This window comes from Lutzomyia longipalpis, chromosome 1 (assembly GCF_024334085.1).
Source record: "Lutzomyia longipalpis isolate SR_M1_2022 chromosome 1, ASM2433408v1".
Classification (NCBI taxonomy): Eukaryota; Metazoa; Arthropoda; class Insecta; order Diptera; family Psychodidae; genus Lutzomyia; species Lutzomyia longipalpis.
Window position 1 is genome coordinate 45,869,434 of NC_074707.1, and position 19,546 is coordinate 45,888,979.

Genomic DNA, 19,546 nt, shown 5'->3' on the forward strand with positions numbered 1-19,546 from the left:
TTTAGCCTAGAAAGATTTTTTCATGGAAGTCTCATAAGTTTTTACACCATTACATAAATTAAGCTTCAATTTATGCAATTTTTCACGAATGCTGTGAAATATTGAAGGAGTAGCATAAAGCCTAATTTATGTGAATGTATCCTTTGTAGAGGATACAGAGTGACAATTATCCCTGTGAAAGGGAATAACCCTCATCTGGCGAGGGTTGAAATAAGTTTAGGAAATCTCTATTTTGGTGACTTTTAACTGTGATGGCAATATCGTGAATTTTTTAGGGATGAATGTTGAAATTCTCCACATTGTTCCAATATTTATTGTCCTTGCAATCCTTACGCTTATTATTTGTTGCTTCTTTTTATGTTGTAATTTTTGTTCTGACCTCGACTTTTCAAGTGAGTGACCTTTCAAGTTTTCAAACTTTTTTTTTGTGATGAAAAATTATTTTTTTGAATGATTTGCAGGGAATTCAGCAACGAAAACTTGCAGACAATCATCTCTTAGGGAATCGAATGAATTAAGGACAAGTCGCAAATCACATTGTGAAAGTTTTTCGGGAACAAGGACTGACCTAAATGGTTCTACGTGCTCAAATGAGGGACCTACGAGTGGTCCAAATCCTCCATATCCTCTAGAAGAATTTATGCCTCTTCCAAACCCACCGAAAAGTGAGCCACCACAGCGCCCCATTGGATTCACAGCAGAAGTTCACAATTCCGCAGGGACCCCACCCCCGCAAACCCCGATCGCACCAGCAGCCCCCAATCCACCGTATCCAGTTGAGGGGCTATCGGGAACTCCTTCGACATGCATAAGAATGCCAGAACCACTAAATGCTCAAACAGCAAATACTCAACTGCCAAATGCTCAACCTTTGAGTGCTCAAACATTGAATCCTACGAATCCGCAGAATACTGCGGATCCACCTTCTTACAATGACGTTATTGCCAAAAAAAATTTCTACCTCAATAAGGAGCAGGAATAAAGCTCCTCGAATATCTTACGCACTCTTCAAATTAACCTTGCACCGAAGCTCTACCTAGTTGTGACGTAGAGTTAATAAGACAGCCAATGAAAACACTTTTCTAGAATTTATCAACCAACGCGGGGATTTCTTGCGCTTCCTGGTAATTAATTAATTTTTTAATGACCTAGTTTTAGCAGCCTCTCAATCTCTCTTTCTTTTTAGATTTTTTTGTCGAGTTCAGCGGACTTGAATTTATTCCATGGGTGTGGTTTCGGTGCAAGGCTACTTTGAATTGAATATATATCATCTTTTGCAATATTATTAGTATTATAGAATAAACTTTCATCAAATTGTGATTAAATCTATGTAAATTAATTTATAATTTTATCTTAAATAGATTTAGAATGTTAAAAAAAAATCTAAAAGGAAAACGACCTAAAATACGAAGACACTTTTCATTTTCATTGAAAAAAATTATAAAGCAGAAGAGAAAAAAAAAGAGATAAACTACATACAAACTAAACCAACATTGTTACATAAATTAGGCACAATATTTGGAGATATTTTTCAGTCAACGTAACATGAAATATTAAAAGCACAAGAAGACTAATCTGTGTAAGAAGTTGTTTTCACACAAAATCAAGAAAAAATTCGGATAATATAAAGTCAATTAAATTAAGGATTTTTCATGGGAAATTTGGGAAATGGATTTTGATAAAAATCTTCTAGTAATTGCCGGATGTGGTATTGGCCTTTTGGTACTTTGGTGGCTTTGTTGCAGAAATTCTGATTGCCTTGCTGAAGATGAAGGCTACGCAAAACATGACAGTGAGTTTTAGCTGTGATTCTTTCGAAGAAAAGAATAGCACAGCTTCTGTGTACCACCTAAAATGCAAAGTCGTCAGATCGGGCTCAAACTCGGGATGAGCACGAATTAGGGTCCCCACATTCCAAAAAACGTATGTCAAAAAAAAATTCTTCCGGCCGTCCGGAGTTTGACGCTTAATTACAAGAGAACGGTAATAGATAGAGACATGCGGTCAACGGCAAAGTTAGTATATCGGCCTGATGTCGTCTGATGGTGAAGTCAAATCCACCCCCCCACCCTTCCGTCCGCCATTTTGGAACACCCCTAAATTTTGTTTTCGCTATATCTCCGGTGCTATTATAACTAAAAATCTGAAATTTTTATATGTTGTAGGGGACATCAATACCTTTCCAACGATACCTCATTTTCGAAAATCGGTCAAGCCGTTTAGTCAATATGGCCGTCACAATTTTTCAAAGAAAATCGACCATAACTCGAAAACGGCTTGACCGATTTTGATCAACCTGGGCTCAAATGAAAGCTCTCAACAAACCCTACAACTCTCTAGAACATCAGAAGTTTCAAAAGTGACCGCTAGGGGGCCAAAAATCAAAAACAAAATTTTCTATGAGTTTTCGATGAATATCTCGAAAACTGCACTATGCATTTTCTTCAAATTTTGATATGTTATAGCTGACTATATTATCTATCACCATGCCAAAAATGAAGAAAATCTATGTCGCCGTTCTCGAGATATAGCCTTCCAAAGTTAGCATGTCATATCTCGGGTTCTACAAGTCCGATTTTGATCAACTCAAGCGCAAATAAAAGATTTCGTGAAGCCCTACAAATGTCTAGAACATTGCAATTTCGAGAAATGACCGCAAGAGGCGCTAAAGTCAATATTTTGCATATCCAAAATTTTTAAGTTTAAATATCTCAAAAACTGCACTATGCATTTCGTTAAAATTTGAGTATGTTATAGCTGAGGTCAAGACCTTTCCAACGATTGTAGTACCGCTGGTACTAACTGTCATGGTATGGGACAGATTGGCTTATGTGTGTGGGGTTGGCGGGAGTCTTAAGGTGACTCTCTCTCCCAACCACCCTAGTACGGTTGGCTCAGTTACTCGTGGGCCATGGGGTCGTACGGACGGACCCACCCCATAAGTCTGAATCGTAGTACCTGGCCATGACAATTGGTATCTCATTGTCAGGTATTTTACAATTCAGAAGTGGGATAAGCCCAAAACTCGTTCGCGGAAGTGGAAAAGTGCGTGATTTGTGCGAAAACCGCGAGTGAAAAAAAGTTCATGGCGTTACTTTGACGTCACGTGGTGAAATTCGCGGAAAAAAGTCCACCGTTTGGGACTTTTGCGGCGTAAAAGATCGCATTGGAGCACCCGTGCGTGCTAATTAATGGTTTCGCGACAGGAAAATCGCCGTGTTTTGGGGAAAATGCGTCGGAAAAGTCGCGAAAATAGTGAGCAAAAGTGACATTTCGGCATTTTCGATGTTTGAGAGTCGCGGAATTCATGCAAAAAAAGTCCTTCGTGGGGCTTTTGCGGGGCAGGGGAAGTGCCGTCGTGGTTTTCTTTGATGCGAAAAACGTTTTCGCAAAGGAAAAACCGTCGCGAGTGCAGGAAAATGCGTCATTTGATGACGAAAAAGGGACATAAAAGTGTGCCAAGTGTCATGTGTGCGTGCGCTGGAGCGGCGCGCGCAGGAAGAAATGTGTGTGTGCGAGCAACGAGAGCGGCGCAGTGCTTCATCGCATCGAGAGCGCGGAACACACACACACACCAACGAAGTCTCTCCTCGTTGCAGCGATGCTCGCATGCAGAGAATGCGGCATGGGTGTGTGCAGCGAGTGGCGGAGAGCTCCGCAGCGTACATCGTGACGCAGCGACACACACACACACAACACAACGAAGTCAGCATCATGCAGCGGCCTGACACGCTGAGGGTGATTCGGCGAAAAAGAAGGCATGCAGGATAAGCATGTGGAGTAAAAGAGAAGGAAAATCGCAAGTATTTTCTCTTGGTAGGAGAGTGGTATTCTCCGAATTTGGTATCATGATTTTTTTTTTGTTTAAAAAAAAATGTTTTATACCATGGTATTGAAATGTTAACCCTGAAAAGCGCTTTTCAACCCCTGTCATTCTCTTGATGAATTTTATGTTTATGTTTAACATGTTGAATTTAAGAGAATGTTAATTGCAAGATTCCTTTACAGCATTAAAGGAATGAAATAAAAAAAAAATGGTTGTTTTATGGATTTTAAGTTGCATGAAGATTAAGAGACCAAGTAGCGAAATTTTCAGGGAAGTTCAGTTGAGTAATACTTTAAAAAAAAAAAAATGAAAATTTCGAAAAAAAAAAAATGGGAGAATTCTGATTTTTGGTTTCTTAGGCAACAAAGGAGCCGAAGGAAAAATTGGTTGCAATTAAAAAGTATGTCGGTTCGAAAATTCTGCAAATGGGAGTCGTTGAGGAAAGAAGTGATTCTTTTTAGGATCGATGTTCAGGGAAGCACATGATACCAGGGCGAAAAGAAGATCCTCAACATCTTGGCTTTGTATAATTTGGTATCAAGAGAGAGAGAGAGAAATGTGCTTCTGGGTAGATAAAAGAGTTGTTTCACTGAAGCATAGTTTGGGCTTGAATGTAGTGAAACGGACTAGTGGCGTTGTATCATAGGTCGTCTCTTTTATGCAATGCCTACCGAGGCATCTTATGATACCTGAGCGGAAGGAAGTTCTTCGAGATTATCGCTCTTATCACTGGTGTGGTATCATACTAAGAGAAAGGTACTTGTTTGGTACATAAATAGTTGTTATTACTGAAGCGTAGAAGAATAGCTTGCAGTATAGTGGACACTGATAAGAGGTAGTGTGTCGAAGTAGCGTTTCTCTTCTGATCAGGTTTACTGAAGCATTAGATACCTGGGTGAAAGGAAGTCCTCTGAGATTCTTGTTTCGCATAGAGGTATCAGGAGAAGAGAAAGGTGCTTGTGCACATGGAAGAGCGATTCACTCTGTTTATGTGATCAGTAGAAATACTGTGATAAACTGGCTCTTCAAGCATCCATAGAACCAACCGATGTCTCAATAGATATGGTAGAATGGATGAATAGGAATGTAGGTCTGGGCGATCAATGGACGCATTGTAAGCTAGACAAGACATTCAGGTCATGTATCTATGCAACCAGTTAATACTAAAGACAACAATCATGAATCTTCGCTGATCAGATGATATAGAGATTCATGAGTCTGTGAGTAAATGATACTGGTGTAGATTAAGCATGACGAGGTTTTCGCGGAGAGGCATCATGCTTGCATGGTGGGCCTGTTACGTTGAAAACCTGAAATGTCGTATTGATTAACATCAATCCAAGGTTCTTGATAGTTAGTCATACGGCGAATGGTTTCTCGGAGACACTAGTCTCTATGGAACGAGCTACGGTTCCTGGAACTGGGTAAGCTAAGTCTAGACATATGTTCCATGAGAAACAAGTAACATGGCGAAAGCTGTGTTGAGAGAACCTTCTGTAGGTTCATGGGTGTGATGATTTTGTGTCATGTGCACTGGCGTACTAAATCAAACAGAACCCTTGTGTACTTGGACTACCAGGTACGGTTCCATTAGGAACAATTTGATATTCTTCCAGTTGTCTATAGAGTTGTTGTCCACTGTGCCGGGCTTGCACTCTAGAACACATAAACCCAGTTGTTATCGCATTAATTGCGAAGTATACTGGTTGGAAGAAGTTCCATTAGGAACACTTGGATATGATTTTCAGTTTGTGCATAGAGTAGTTGTCTAATACAGACTTGTACTCTATACACAGGACCGCAGTTGTTATCGCATTCATTGCGAAGTATACTGGTCGAAGATCACGGGAAAATTCGGTCAATCTGTCTTGCTTTTCCTAGCTTGTGCCGAGGACGTCACAAAAGTCAGGAATGGCCGAATGTAGTACCGCTGGTACTAACTGTCATGGTATGGGACAGATTGGCTTATGTGTGTGGGGTTGGCGGGAGTCTTAAGGTGACTCTCTCTCCCAACCACCCTAGTACGGTTGGCTCAGTTACTCGTGGGCCATGGGGTCGTACGGACGGACCCACCCCATAAGTCTGAATCGTAGTACCTGGCCATGACAATTGGTATCTCATTGTCAGGTATTTTACACGATAGGTCATTTAAGAAAATCTATGGAGCCGTTCAGGAGATATAAGGGTTTTAATATTTTATTTAACTAATACGCTAACTATCCGACGCCCCGCGAAGCGGGGCGCCTTATATATAAGATATATAAATATAAATGTAAAGTAAAATACAACGGTAAAATATAAATATATATAGTTGTATGTTTAATTAGTACGGTAACTATTTGGCGCCCCGCGAAGCGGGGCGCCTTATATATAAGGTATATAAATATAAATGTAAATGCAAAGTAAAATATAACGGTAAAAAAAAATATATATATAGCTGCAAAGTATAGATTAAGCAGAAAAGGGAATGTACATGGTAAGTTTCACTTACGGGCTGTGATTCTTCCTTCAGAGGCCAAGTTAAATATATGCAAATGCAAAGTTTAATAGATAGCTACATGGTACAGATTAATCAGAAAAGGGAATGTACTGGTAAGTTTCACTTACGGGCTGTGATTCTTCCTTCAGAGGTCAGTCTAAGTGTGATATTTGATATAAGTTTGGTGGTGCAAACTCTGGGGAAGGATGACTCGCGCCACGAATCACAGCCAATGCGCGAGTTAGCCTTCCCCCAGAGTTTTCACCACCAAACTTATATCAAATATCACACTTAGACTGACCTCTGAAGGAAGAATCACAGCCCGTAAGTGAAACTTACCAGTACATTCCCTTTTCTGATTAATCTGTACCATGTAGCTATCTATTAAACTTTGCATTTGCATATATTTAACTTGGCCTCTGAAGGAAGAATCACAGCCCGTAAGTGAAACTTACCATGTACATTTTTTGTGGGCAAGTTTTGCGTCAAGGAGAAATTCTTTAAATAATAATTCTATCTCTGTAGCTAATATTGTGGTAACATCTGCAAGGCATGTCCCGCTGGAGGAGAGTACCTACAATGAGTCTCAACCATTTCGGAGTAGACATCAGGAGGGTTTCAACGGGATGCGCACAGGGAATGTATACGAGGAAGCTTCAGCACCAGATGCTCCTGATCCACCATATCCTCTTGAGGACACCATGCCAATGCCTCAACCATCTCCAAGAGATGATCGTACCAGTGCAGCAGAAGTCCACCATAGCTCTGAGACAACCCCATCAGCAACTAATCAATCAAATTCCACCCCATCGTGTCCTCCTCAGGAGGATTCATCCAGTTGTCCAGCAGTACAATCAGAGAGCTCTACAAATGATAATCCACCTTCCTACGAAGAAGTTATGTCCTCAGAACAATAGTAACACTCCAGGAATCTTCCTTGTGCCTTAACCAATACTCAGGTTACCTCTAATCTCACTGCAAAGCGGAATCTCAGGAAATTTTTGGATAATTCTTTTAATGTTGAAGCTAAAATCGTTAAATTCCATTTTACAGAATTTTGAAACAAGACTCAATGCAACATGTTAAAATGTTTTTTGGAATATGTGGGATGCAGATCATAGTGTGTCGTGGAACAAATAAAAGATCAACTGAAAAAATCATTATAACTATACGGGAATAAAGTAACTCTGAGAATAAACCCTTAGAAGTCTATTTTATCTCTCCACATGGGGGCTCAACCGGGATGGGGCAAGACGGGAGGAGTATCCCGAAGACGTTAGAGCAGTGGTGCAGTGAGTGAAGATTAGAAATTGTGTGAAAAAGACGATTGAAAATTTTGAAGATGAAGACGTACGATGAATTGGTTCGAGAGTGCACCACAAGGGAATTGAGAGCGAAGTGTGAAAGACGAGGATTGCCATCGACGGGCAATAAGGACGAATTGGCGAAGAGGATCGTGGCCAGGAAGCTACAAAATTGTGACGGTGGAGCGAAGCTCTGCAAAACTTTGGAGAAAGACGGACTCCAAGGCAAAGATGGAAAAACTTCGAAGAAAGACGGACTTCGGGGCAAAGACGGCAAAACTTTGGAGAAAGACGGACTCCAGAGCAAAGACGATGCTAGCAATGGATCACAGGACGAATTCCAGTGCAGCAATGACGAAAAGATGAGGCGAAAGCCAGTAAAGGAAAGACGAGATCAGCTTCAATTCTATGATGTGGAAGGAAGCATTGAAGAGTTCAGTGGAAGCAAATTTGAAGACGTACGACTGTGGCTGGAAGAATTTGATGACGTAGCTGAGATGGCAGGATGGTCATCAAAGCAAAGAATTTTGATGTGTAAAAAATTCTTGAGAGGAACAGCGAGAAATTTTATCTTTGCTGAGGGAACTGCGACTTCGTGGAGAGAAATGAAAAGGATGCTTGTGGATGAATTTGGAAAGCGAATTAGTTCCGTGGAGATTCACCGACGTTTGAGCAGCAGGATGAAGAAGGATGATGAGACATACCTGGATTATGTGTACGAGATACAGAGGATTGGAAAAATGGGAAATGTAGACGAATCTTCCTTGTGTGAGTACGTGTGTGATGGAATTCCAGGAGATGAAATGGAAAAATTAGTTCTGTACGATGCTAAAACGATTCGTGAATTGAAGATGAAGTTGGAACGTTACGAGAGGCAAATGGAGATACGCAAGAAGTACGTTGAGGTCGAAGATGAAGATGAAATATCCGAAGAAGATTATGATTCCGAGGAGGAGGACGAAGAAGCTGAAGAGATTGATGAGAATTCTGATGATGAAACAAGCGAGGAAAACGACGTAGAATTTGAAGGAAGTGATGAGAAGTCCGAAGATGAGGAATCAGAGATAGAGAAATCTGAAATTTGGGTGAATTCGATTATTGTGGAGGAAGATGTACAAGTTACAAGCCCAGAGATGAAACCAGATGAGAATGAGATGAAAAATGATCAAGCTGACGATGAGAAGATGAACGAGAACAATGATGACAAGAAAGCCGTGAGTAAATTGGAAGCAGTTGCTATGTTGAACGAGAAAAGGATTTTTGAGATCGTTGAGATGGAATTTTACGAAGAAATGATGAAGAAGCTGTCGGAGAATAACAGTGGTCCAAGGATGTTGTATGTGGACTACCGCGAGATCAATAGCAAAATTAATGAATTATGGTGAAGACGATGGATTGACAAAGATGACGACTTGGCTATGCGATTGGACTACGATATGACTCAGAGGTCATCCGAGGCCGGATGAATTGTCAGGAGAGGCCGTGTGGGATGCAGATCATAGTGTGTCGTGGAACAAATAAAAGATCAACTGAAAAAATCATTATAACTATACGGGAATAAAGTAACTCTGAGAATAAACCCTTAGAAGTCTATTTTATCTCCCCACAAATATAATGAAGAACCATTTAAAGAATAGAATATTCAGGACATTGAGGACATTGTATATAGATTTATGAAACTTTTCCGCATGATTGATTGAAAAATTAAAAGCAAAAGATGACTAATGTACAAAAAAGTCTTTTCGCGCAAAAGCAAAAAAAAAATCGAAGATTTTGGAGGCAAAATTTTCTCTTTGTGATTTTCCTTTTGTTAGAAATGGAAATCAATCAAATACTACTAATATTAGGTGGTTTGGGTGTTGGAATTGCTGTTTTATTACTTCTGGTCTGTATTTGTTGTCAGATTCGTTTTAAAGTTTCAGCGAAATCCAGTTGATGACAAAGCACTGAAGAAAACACAACAGGAGGAAAATTCAATGGAAGAGGTATTAGAAAGATAAGAATTTTCAACACCTTTACAACTAGAAGATACATTGTCAAGTTTCTTCCTCAGGTTCCTCTTCGGGATATCAATGTTCAAAGTAAAGAACGTCCTACAGGATTAGCAACAGATGCTCACCATACCTCAGAGAATTTTCTTCATTCAGAAGCTAATCAAATAAATCCCAATACATCGTCATCTCAGGACAAAGAGAATAATAAAATTAAATTTAGTGAATGGCACGTCAGCTTCACATGAAGATTTCACGTCCAATAAGGAAGACTTCCGGAATCTTCTTTGTGCCTTAAAAAATATTCAACAGGATGCATTATCCCATTTGTAGAACATTTCTCAGAAAGTTTAAAATAATTTTTAAAAGTAATTTAAGAAATTCAATGTTGCAAAATATCAATTGCAACATCTTAGAACATTTATTAAGGAAAACTTTAAAAATCCCATTGATTTTAATAAGTATAGAAAATTAAGGGTGTAGTTTTTAAGAATTTTTCAACGGGTGTGATTGAAATTTTAGTATTGAAATACCTAATGTGCGTGAGAGTATTGCGTGTAAAACGCAGACAGATCTCAAAGTAGTTTTATCAACTTCCTGGAAGTTGAAATGAATTTCATTCAAACCATAATCTTTTTTATTTATGGGAGTGTTCTGCCTTGTTTCAGCATGAATAAAAAAATCTTTAATATGAATTTCTTGGAAATTTACCTGCAAAAAAAGCTCTTTTGATGTTCTTTTAGCCATTAGAATTTTCAATGATTGGAATATTAGGAGCAGAGAGACCAATTTAAGGAATTTTCAAATTCAAGATTGTTTTAAAATAGTTCCATCAGCTTCAATGGCTTCTTTAGTAGATTCAATATCAATTACTAATAAATTAGGTTTTCTTGAAAAATTATCATCCATTCTTACACGTGTAGAACAATGCTAGGTGCCCCGGTAGAGAAACCCTTCTACCGTATATAATGTTGAGCTATGGCACTATATGTGTCTAGGGTTGGACAGCTCTGGGTGAAAGAGTGAGATGAGTCGTTAGCTCTATGCCGCTCATCAGGCACTCATAGGTTCAGTAGCCCACTGTTGCTCGTCCGATTCAGTTCGGGACCCGTTAGCTCTTCAAATAAGGGTAGTTATTAGCCCATGTAGGAATATCGTCCTACATATCAGAAGTGGGATAGGGTCCGCGTGTGCCACTGCGTGTGGAAAACCGTGAAAATCACGGCGCGAGTGAAAAGAAAAGTGAAAATTTCGGAGACGACGACGCAAAAGGCAGCGAGACAACATGGCCGCCACCGTGTGGAGAAAAATGCGGCGTAGAAGCAGCGAAATGCGACAAGATAGGACTGCGAAGACCATCGAGAAGCGCCCCAGCAACTGTGTGGTGGAGCACCCGGCGATGGAAGTAGCGCAAGTACCCCTGAGTGCCCCAGGAAAGGGAAATAAAAAGAGAAAAATTGAAAGGGGAATATGTTTCTTTGAATTGAAAAAAGTCATGATAAATTTCTGAGAAATTTTTGGCAATTCCAGGAATTTCTATGTGTTAACCCTTTTGTGTATGCTATGTGTGAATGGTGGCCACCCGCACAAAATAATTGTCTTGTCTTGTCTTGCAATAACATGTCGTAACAGGAATTCCTTTTCAGGTTATTCATGATAATTTTTGAAAATATTTCATGTGAAACTGCATAGGAAAATTCATAAGAAAAAAATGAAAAATGTTTTAAAAGTGTTTCATATGTTCGTGAAATTAGCCGAGTTTCATGAAACAAGATTCGGCGAGATTGATGAAACATGAAATGTTTTTGCTGGAATTTGACCATATCGTGACATTTCGGTCGTGCCGATTGAATGCTCGGGTATTGCGTCATATTATTGTCATTTTATGCAAGTCATTTGAGTGTTAAAGGTGTGTTGCGAGGAAATTCAAGGGAAATTTCAATAAATTGCGCAAAGAAATCGCAGCAGAGTAAGTAAGATGATATAAAAGAGGGACAGAGAGGATTTTCAAAGGTAAAAAAGTTAAAGATGCTATGTGTAATTCAATTCTTTTAACTGCAGGAAAAAACAATGTCGAGAAGGCAAAACTCCACGGTTGCCATGCCCATGGGACCAAAGGAACTAAGCGCAATAATACAGCGATTTGATTCAGATTGACCGACTGCATTGACACTGAAGATTGGCTTGTAGAAGTTGAAAAGGCGCGTTGATGTATCATTGGGAAGAGAGAGTGATAATTCTTTATGCATCTATGTGATTGAGGAGACCAGCAAAAAAAATGGTTCATTGAGCCAAAGCGAGGCTGGATTCGTGGCAAAAATTTCGCGATGAATTGTTGCAATTCTTTCCTACCGTTGTGGATTTAAGGGCATCATTGTTGACACAAACTTTGAATCTCTCACGCAACTTCTCCGCGTGCTAATTGATGCGGAACAAAACACTGAAACATAGACGATTCCAAGCAAGACAGGCGCTATTCCAAGCGCAACTCTGGGCAGAATTCAGGGCGCTACCATCCGTACCGCCATGGCAAGACGAATGACAGTCGAGAATCTCAGCGTGAAGCACACAAGGAAGCCAATAAGGAGAAAGAGCAGAAAACCACCAAGGAGCGACGAAGCTCTGAGAAACTCTGCTACAGATGCAAGAAGCCCGGACATTTGATTGCTCAGTGCCCACAATAATTCCGATGAATTCCAATGTAGGGATAATTAAATTGAATTTCGAGGAAATAAAGAAGCTAAGCTTACTGAGTGTAGTCAAGTGTGAAGTCAAATAAAAAAGAAATTACAGAAAAGTATTATTATTTATTCGAGGTTTAATTAGATGTTTTTTCAAAGATAACCTTAAGTTTACAGGAAAAAAGTGAAATACAGATCGCAAGGTAAGCCTGCTAAATAGATTGGAGAATAATTTCTTTGTCATTTTAGAGAATGGCCATACAACGAGGAAGCAACAAAGAAATGTGAAGGATTTAAAAAATATCAAATATTATATGCTCCGCTCAGACACAAGCTAGAAGTAATGAAGGAAGGGAATCTCAAGCGTAGGACAGGAATTGAGGACTGGATAGATATTAAGGAAGGCTATGTGCCAAAGTCAAGCAATGGCTGTGTGCCGCTTGAAAGCTGAGTGCGCTAAACCAAGGATTCAATATCAAGTAGATGCAATGAAGAAAAGCAACCTGAAGTGTATAAAAGGAATTAAGAACTGGATAGAAGGAAGAAAATCACTGGCCAAGTCGAGAGCCGAAGCAAGAAGACTTCGTCTTCACCTGCTGAGCCCCAGGCTTAGTTGCTTCACAGAGTTCATAGTACTATGTGTACTCGATTATGGAAAAAGGCAAAAGATTAAAGAACACAAGATGACAATGATGAAATATAACGAAAGAATAAGGACACTGGATTGACCATTCACTTCATCAATGAGGACATTGATCATATCAGGAAGGCCGAGATGTAGAACAATGCTAGGTGCCCCGGTAGAGAAACCCTTCTACCGTATATAATGTTGAGCTATGGCACTATATGTGTCTAGGGTTGGACAGCTCTGGGTGAAAGAGTGAGATGAGTCGTTAGCTCTATGCCGCTCATCAGGCACTCATAGGTTCAGTAGCCCACTGTTGCTCGTCCGATTCAGTTCGGGACCCGTTAGCTCTTCAAATAAGGGTAGTTATTAGCCCATGTAGGAATATCGTCCTACACACGGTTATCCCAATTCATTAGATTCTCTGCAAAACAGATAGTTTCAGCACCAGTATACTATAGTTATTCTCTATACTATCCTGAAGTCTTCTTAAGAAGAAATCTTACCAGCCTATAAAAGCCTGGATGGCAATTTCGAGCGAATATAATGATCCAGAAAGTTTCTTTTACATTGTGGAAGGTCTAAGACGTCTAATCTTATCAATTTTGATTTTATTTTTATTAAGAGAGTCTTGATAACAAATTTTCTTAAGAAAACGTAACAAACATGCCGACAAATCCAGAAAAAGTGATTTAGTTATCCGCAAAATTATTTTGCCGTTAAATTACCTGACCCAACGAAAGAAGAGATCTTGATCGTGTGTCAAGATCCCAAAAAAAGTTAAAATTGTAACAAAACAAAGAGTACAAAATAATCAAAACTTTTCCACACGTGCGTGTGAAAAATTCTACAATTAGTAAGACTAATGTGCGTGAAGTCGATTGCGCAAAAAAAGAACTGAAAGATCATAAAGTATTATCACGAATTGTTTTTTTGTTTGTCGTGAAGTAAGAATAATGAAGTATTTTCTTGGATTAGTTTTTTTGGTGCTTTTTCTCATTTTTATTTATTGTCTCTTTTACCGACATTGTGAATGGCTCGGAGGGAGTAGCATTCCATCCCCTTCAAGGTATCAGGGTGAGTTTCCCGCTGAATTTTTATGTAATTGAAGAGGAAGAAAAAAAATTAACCATGATGTTTGTAGGTAATAATGTCGTTGTGACATCTTCAAGGCATGAGTCTGTGGGAGAAAATATTCCTCTTCGGGATCAAAATAATATTAAAGACATGGAAATGAGATGTATTACTAATCAACCACGTGCTACAATGGCAATATCAACTATTATTGCTCCGAATCCTCTTAATAGAGATTTCCATCCACTTCCTAATAGAGGAGTAATGCAACATTCACCGGAATCTAATTCAGAAGGAATTTCTTCAGCAACTGCTCTCCTCAATCCATCCCATTTACCTCAAGGAGGGGTTCTTCAACAGGATCCTAACTGTCTCAGAATTATTCAGCCACCTTCGTACGAAGAAGTCATGTCCAATACATCCTTCTACCGAAGTCCGAAGGAGAAATAAAAATCAAAGAAGTTTCTTATTAGTGCCTTAGGAAGTCAAAGATATTAGCCAGGAAGCCTCTTTGTTACTTCATCTAACTGAGATCGTGAAATATCCGTTATAAATCAGGGATTTTATGTAGTTTATAATATTTCCAAAATATTAAACCGTCTTCAAGCAACATTTTTGTGCTTAAAAAAATGCTTTTAATGTTATTAGGAAAATTTTTAAATTTATTAAATTGTATGATAAATTGTAAAGAGAATAATTTAAAAAAAATTAAAATCATATTTTAAATTAAACCTCCAAAAGAAAAAGTTGTTTTTTTATGAAGATGTGAGGTGTGGGTTTAATTTAAGAACAACATTGTCCCACTGATGTGCCCAAAATCATGCGCGCGCGTCCACCGACGCATCATCCAGCTAATCGCGCAGATCACAAAGTGTCAAAGGAAGTATTACATGGTTGATTAGACAGAATGTCTCTTCGGGATTTTGAGAGATTTCTCACATTTATTCCAGTTTTCTGTCTCATAATACTCATTTTTGTGCTCCTCTTGAGGTTCTTTCAAATCTACATTGCCCCACATTTTGCCCTTGGATCGGGTGAGTTTCCTCTTTATCAAACTTTCTGTACGCTCTAATCCTTCTTCCCTTCTCAAAGGTTCTAATTCAGCAAGATCTGGGAATCTTCAGGCTCATCGTTTTGCCACTCATTGTCCCCGAAATTCTTCATACGATCCCTACAATCGTCCTATGCGGCAGGATGAGTGAGTAACTTCTCATTCGAATTTCCCCCCACAAAAAAATTAATTCCTTTCTTTTTCTCTTAAAAGGATTCCCTCAAATACACCATATCCAACGCAGAATGTAATGCCCATCCCCCAACAAAGTCATCTACCACAGAATTCAAGATTAATCCAAAAGAAACTCGTGGTTTGTAAAATTTTTCCAAATGAACAGTAGAGAGACGGATTTTCCCAATTTCCCAGCGCAAGCGCAATGATTGGGAAAAATGAGAGATTCGAGATTATCCAAGCAACTAATTCTGTGATTGTAAACTCCAGAACAAACTACCCGAAACCAGATTAATATTTTTTTGAGCTATAGAACAATTACGATGCATTTCAGTGGCGATTTTTTTCAATTTAATAACGAATTAATTAAGTAACTAATTTTACATTCTGTCGTTTTGAATGTGGATTTATTGTCGAAGGAAAGTAATAAAATTCTATTTAAACGCGAAACGGGATTTTTTCCACCAGAGGGCCGAATAATGTTGTAGCGACATCTAGGGCATAACAAAAATTCATTTAACCAGCATTTTTATAACTTTTATTAATCGTTCAACAGTTTAAAGAAAAAAATTATTTCTCTTGTTGCAATTTCGACCGAAACATTTCTCCGAGGGCATCTGCTCCCACCTGATTGATCTCATCGTATCCATGGGGCTCAAGTTCATCTTTGCAGTGCTGATACCATGCCCTGACACGACCATATGGACCCAATTCAAAGCCAAATGCTTCAATTTGTGACACAGTGACGCATAGCGTGAGATCGGCGATTGTAAAATTGTCCGTTGCCACCCATTTGCGTCCCTTTAGAATGTCATCGAACCACCCTAGAGCTTCAGCTAGGCGAGCTTTTTTAGTTTCATCTAAATGTGCTCCAACAAATAGTGTGGGAAACTACAAATGGTAAAAATTTACCTTTCAATTCCTTGGAATTATTTAAGGAATATTTCGTTTTTATAGTAAAGAATCCTTACGAAATAATCAGAAGCTCTTTGGTAGAGAGTACCCAAATCAAAATGGATTCGTTGATCCACCATTGCTCTCTGTAAGATGTCCTTTGGGTACAGAATATCATCCTCAGCATAGGCTGACACCAAATACATAAGAATTACGCGGCTCTCCCACAGAACAAGATCATTGTCATCCATTGTAGGGATGCAGTGTTGCGGATTCAACTACCAGGAATTTATTAATTAAATTTTGAAGGTTTAAATAATTAATTTTAAGCTTTTTTACCTGCACAAAATCCGGTTTAAGTTGATCCCCATCGAGTATATTGACAATTTTGAGATCAAAATCAATCTTTAGGAGTCTCCCAAGGAGTAAAATTGTCCTACAGGGTGGACTTTCGGGCAAGTAGTACAGCTTTACTGGCATTTTGACGCCCCTTAAAGATATTTTTGCAAAGGTATTTCCCCTCTCATAGCACAAGGCAAAAAAAGAAGTAAACAAGCGATAAAGGAGAAAAAAAAACATAACTCAGCGCATGGGAATTCTATGCGACCCTTTAATTTATTTCACTAAGGGTTGAGCACGTGGTTGTTACCTCCACGCCTCTGCGAAAAAAAATGGCAAAAGAAATTTATCATCCAAAATCAATATATTTATAAAATAAAAGCTCAATGGTCCGGAAGCATAGTTGATATATGTAGTTGTCATTGATTTACATAGCACACTAATTTGCTAATTCTGCAGAAAAATTACTCACTCAATACAATACAAACTATGTACCTACATATATAAGAAAATACAACTCAATAAAATTCCGCCAATACATATAAATAATTCAGAAAAATAACTTCAACTTAGAGGACAAAAGATCACGAAAAAGCTCTTCACTTGAAGCAACTTTACAAGCATTTCTTCTATTCTATTTTTACTCTTCCTGTTTTTTTTTCTCTTGCAAATTTGTTCCTTACTTAATGGTTTCCACGAATTTTTGCTGTACAACAGCAGTAGCATCAATACAATTACCCAGTTTCGAAGCTCTCACGGGGTTTTAATTAATCCCAATTGTGCGCCAAAATCTTCCAAGAATTTCAAGAAAACCTTATTCATAAAAAAAATTCAATTAAATCTACTTTTATTTTGATTTATAAGGAAGTTAAATGGAAATTATTCTCTATTGAAATAAATTGAAAACGAAAAATTTATGCGACAGTGAAAGGGAAAAGAGACGCCCGCGGTTTGATCTACACGACACGTTCCCTTGAACTGACGCGCGAATTTGTCGGAGGCTATAAGAAAAGCACAAAAAAGCTCATAGAAGTTTGTGTTTCTGGGGGCAACCAACGAAAATACACAAGACACGGAATAAGGACTCAATATTGCATCTAATGAATACGTCCTTTATATTATTGTTTTTTTGCCAAGAGCTCAGGTGAGACGCTCAACCCACTTTTAGCAGAATGAACACGGTGCTCATCACTTCATTTGTATATGTATGTAGGTAGTGGGGTAGGTGGATACTTTGGAATTCAATTGATCTGATGACGTCTCATTTACAATTTCATGTTGCACGATTTTTTTAAATGATTATTTGTTAACCCATTGTGACCTTTAAATAGTTTTTATATAAAATCAATTATTATTTATTGATTGGCTGATTTATTGATTAATTTAAACAAAAAATCAATATTTTTTTTCCATTATTTAGGGGTTGATTAAAACAGTTCCAATCATGCCTCTATACGTATTAATTTCCAATAAAATTTTTTATATGCCACCGGAAATACATTAGAATTAATCAAAAAATATTAAATAAAAATCAAGATCAAGCATATCTTCTGAAGTAGTGTTTTATCACAGGAAAATGGGAAGGAAATCAATCCACCCCCACGTGGGTTCAGGAAATTCAGGGAAATAATGAACACGCATCATTATCACAACAATCAATCTCTGCGTGTTCATTTACATTACAATGCAGCACAAGAGGGCATAACAAAAGAGAAGGAGGACGGCATGTATGAATGTCTATCGATTGAGACAATTTTATTTATTGGTGTGAGAAGTAATTACCACGAAAAAATGCTGGTAAACTCATTGTCTTGCACATTCCCTCCCTGCTAAAACTTCCGACCTGCTCTTGGGTGGTTGGCTACCTGGTGAGTTCCGAGAAAGTTTTCTTCCCATGGAATGTCAAGTATTTCCCTCTTATCTCATTTAGAACCATCACAGAAATTTTAAAAGCCTTAACGGTGAGTAAGTACCCCCCTGTGGAAGGGATTGTACGGGCTTTGGGAAAGGTATTTAGGCTCATTGCCAATTGCGGGGGGTTTTCACTTTTGTTGCATCTTTGGCAAGTGAACGTTGTGTGGTGTTAACAAGTTGTGTACGGAAGTTCTTTGTGATTGAGAGAGGAGAAAGAAAATGCTTCAGAGGAGATTATACATTTCCTTGGCATTCCTGTGTGTGGTCCATGCTGAGAATGTTGTCTACCCAACGGCTGTTCATCAGCATGGGGACACCCAAACGCTCTATCGAGCATCATCGAGCAATGGGGATCATGAGGATAATGTTCCAGCAAGTTCAGTTCAGGTGAGTTGAGGAAATTTGCTTAAGATAAATCTCATTTCAAGCATATTAATTTTAATTGATTTGATTTGAAAAGGTCGTGAACAATGCACCCTATGACACAGCAATCTCATCAGAATTCATCCCACATGATGCAGTTCAGCAGTATATAGCACAACATGCCGGAAATGGAGTCTACCCACCCGTTTACTACCCCCATGGAGATAAATCCGGCGGATTTACCGTCCAAACAGGCTACGAAGGCTACCTCGTGCCCGCCATTCCGCAAAAACAACAACCATCCAGCATGGATTACCTCCGTACCCTCATGCCATCATTCCCAGTGACCTTCCTGGCCATTGCTAGGCGCGTAATTTACATGCTCTTCCAAACACTCGGCTACATCTTAGCTGGTGGTAGCATCACAGCTGCTGTGTGTGCTGTAACACCCTTCTGTAGGCTCACCTTCCTCGGATTGCCATTCCTGCGGATGAAGGAATCCGCAAAGACAATCACGGACACAATTGCCAATGAAATAACGGAAGAGAGGGTGAAAAGAGCAGCGGAATTGGTTAAAATAGCTCTGGAAAAGTACCAAGATATGCAATTGGAAAGTGAAGATGATAAGAAAGAAGTTAAGCAAATCCAGTGAAGAATTCCCACCACACCAACCATCAGCATTATTCCTCATAATATTTATGATATAAAATAAATATTCATTTAGCTTTTTTTTTTAGGTATTTTAAGTTTTGTAGTCCAAAGGTATTCATTAAATAAAAATTTATACATTTACAATTTTTCCCTCTTTTTCTTTCTAAATTGAAGCCTCTA

The 19,546-nt window shown here is 38.7% G+C and overlaps 4 protein-coding genes across 5 annotated transcripts; 3 read left to right on the forward strand and 1 right to left on the reverse strand.

Annotated features, from left to right (window-relative positions):
• Positions 1–138: 138 nt before the first annotated feature.
• Positions 139–9,223, forward strand: LOC129787791 (uncharacterized). Its single transcript, XM_055823579.1, has 4 exons — positions 139–392; positions 462–1,124; positions 1,187–1,792; positions 6,831–9,223. The coding sequence occupies exon 4, from the start codon at positions 7,648–7,650 to the stop codon at positions 8,992–8,994; it is 1,347 nt and encodes a 448-aa protein (XP_055679554.1). The 5' UTR covers positions 139–392; positions 462–1,124; positions 1,187–1,792; positions 6,831–7,647; the 3' UTR covers positions 8,995–9,223.
• A 5,648-nt stretch (positions 9,224–14,871) lies between these two features.
• Positions 14,872–15,662, forward strand: LOC129787810 (uncharacterized). The gene is made up of 3 exons (XM_055823601.1): positions 14,872–15,014; positions 15,073–15,178; positions 15,245–15,662. The coding sequence occupies exons 1-3, from the start codon at positions 14,888–14,890 to the stop codon at positions 15,372–15,374; spliced, it is 363 nt and encodes a 120-aa protein (XP_055679576.1). The 5' UTR covers positions 14,872–14,887; the 3' UTR covers positions 15,375–15,662.
• Positions 15,663–15,720: 58 nt separating this feature from the next.
• Positions 15,721–17,418, reverse strand: LOC129787804 (glutathione S-transferase D7). Of its 2 annotated transcripts, XM_055823594.1 has the most exons (4): positions 17,122–17,418; positions 16,439–16,589; positions 16,177–16,377; positions 15,721–16,096 (listed from the first exon to the last, which is right to left on the reverse strand). In XM_055823594.1, the coding sequence occupies exons 2-4, from the start codon at positions 16,577–16,579 to the stop codon at positions 15,776–15,778; spliced, it is 663 nt and encodes a 220-aa protein (XP_055679569.1). In that variant the 5' UTR covers positions 16,580–16,589; positions 17,122–17,418; the 3' UTR covers positions 15,721–15,775. The 2 variants fall into 2 exon arrangements, with proteins under 2 accessions (XP_055679569.1, XP_055679570.1); XM_055823595.1 differs by having other exon boundaries at positions 16,439–17,418.
• Positions 17,419–18,435: 1,017 nt separating this feature from the next.
• Positions 18,436–19,510, forward strand: LOC129787801 (uncharacterized). The gene is made up of 2 exons (XM_055823591.1): positions 18,436–18,739; positions 18,813–19,510. Exons 1-2 carry the CDS (start codon positions 18,572–18,574, stop codon positions 19,365–19,367), a joined length of 723 nt encoding a protein of 240 aa, XP_055679566.1. The 5' UTR covers positions 18,436–18,571; the 3' UTR covers positions 19,368–19,510.
• Positions 19,511–19,546: the final 36 nt, after the last annotated feature.

Bases quoted from the DNA above. Each gene is read 5' to 3' on its own strand.
- LOC129787791 (XM_055823579.1), top strand. From the start codon at position 7,648: ATGAAGACGTACGATGAATTGGTTCGAGAGTGCACCACAAGGGAATTG.
- LOC129787810 (XM_055823601.1), top strand. From the start codon at position 14,888: ATGTCTCTTCGGGATTTTGAGAGATTTCTCACATTTATTCCAGTTTTC. The intron at 15,015-15,072 runs GTGAGTTTCCTC...CCCTTCTCAAAG, and splicing joins ACATTTTGCCCTTGGATCGG to GTTCTAATTCAGCAAGATCT. The intron at 15,179-15,244 runs GTGAGTAACTTC...TTCTCTTAAAAG, and splicing joins CGTCCTATGCGGCAGGATGA to GATTCCCTCAAATACACCAT.
- LOC129787801 (XM_055823591.1), top strand. From the start codon at position 18,572: ATGCTTCAGAGGAGATTATACATTTCCTTGGCATTCCTGTGTGTGGTC. The intron at 18,740-18,812 runs GTGAGTTGAGGA...TGATTTGAAAAG, and splicing joins TTCCAGCAAGTTCAGTTCAG to GTCGTGAACAATGCACCCTA.
- LOC129787804 (XM_055823595.1), bottom strand. From the start codon at position 16,678: ATGTTTTTTTTTCTCCTTTATCGCTTGTTTACTTCTTTTTTTGCCTTG. The intron at 16,378-16,438 runs GTAAAAAAGCTT...AATTCCTGGTAG, and splicing joins TTAAACCGGATTTTGTGCAG to TTGAATCCGCAACACTGCAT. The intron at 16,097-16,176 runs GTAAGGATTCTT...TACCATTTGTAG, and splicing joins AAAGAGCTTCTGATTATTTC to TTTCCCACACTATTTGTTGG.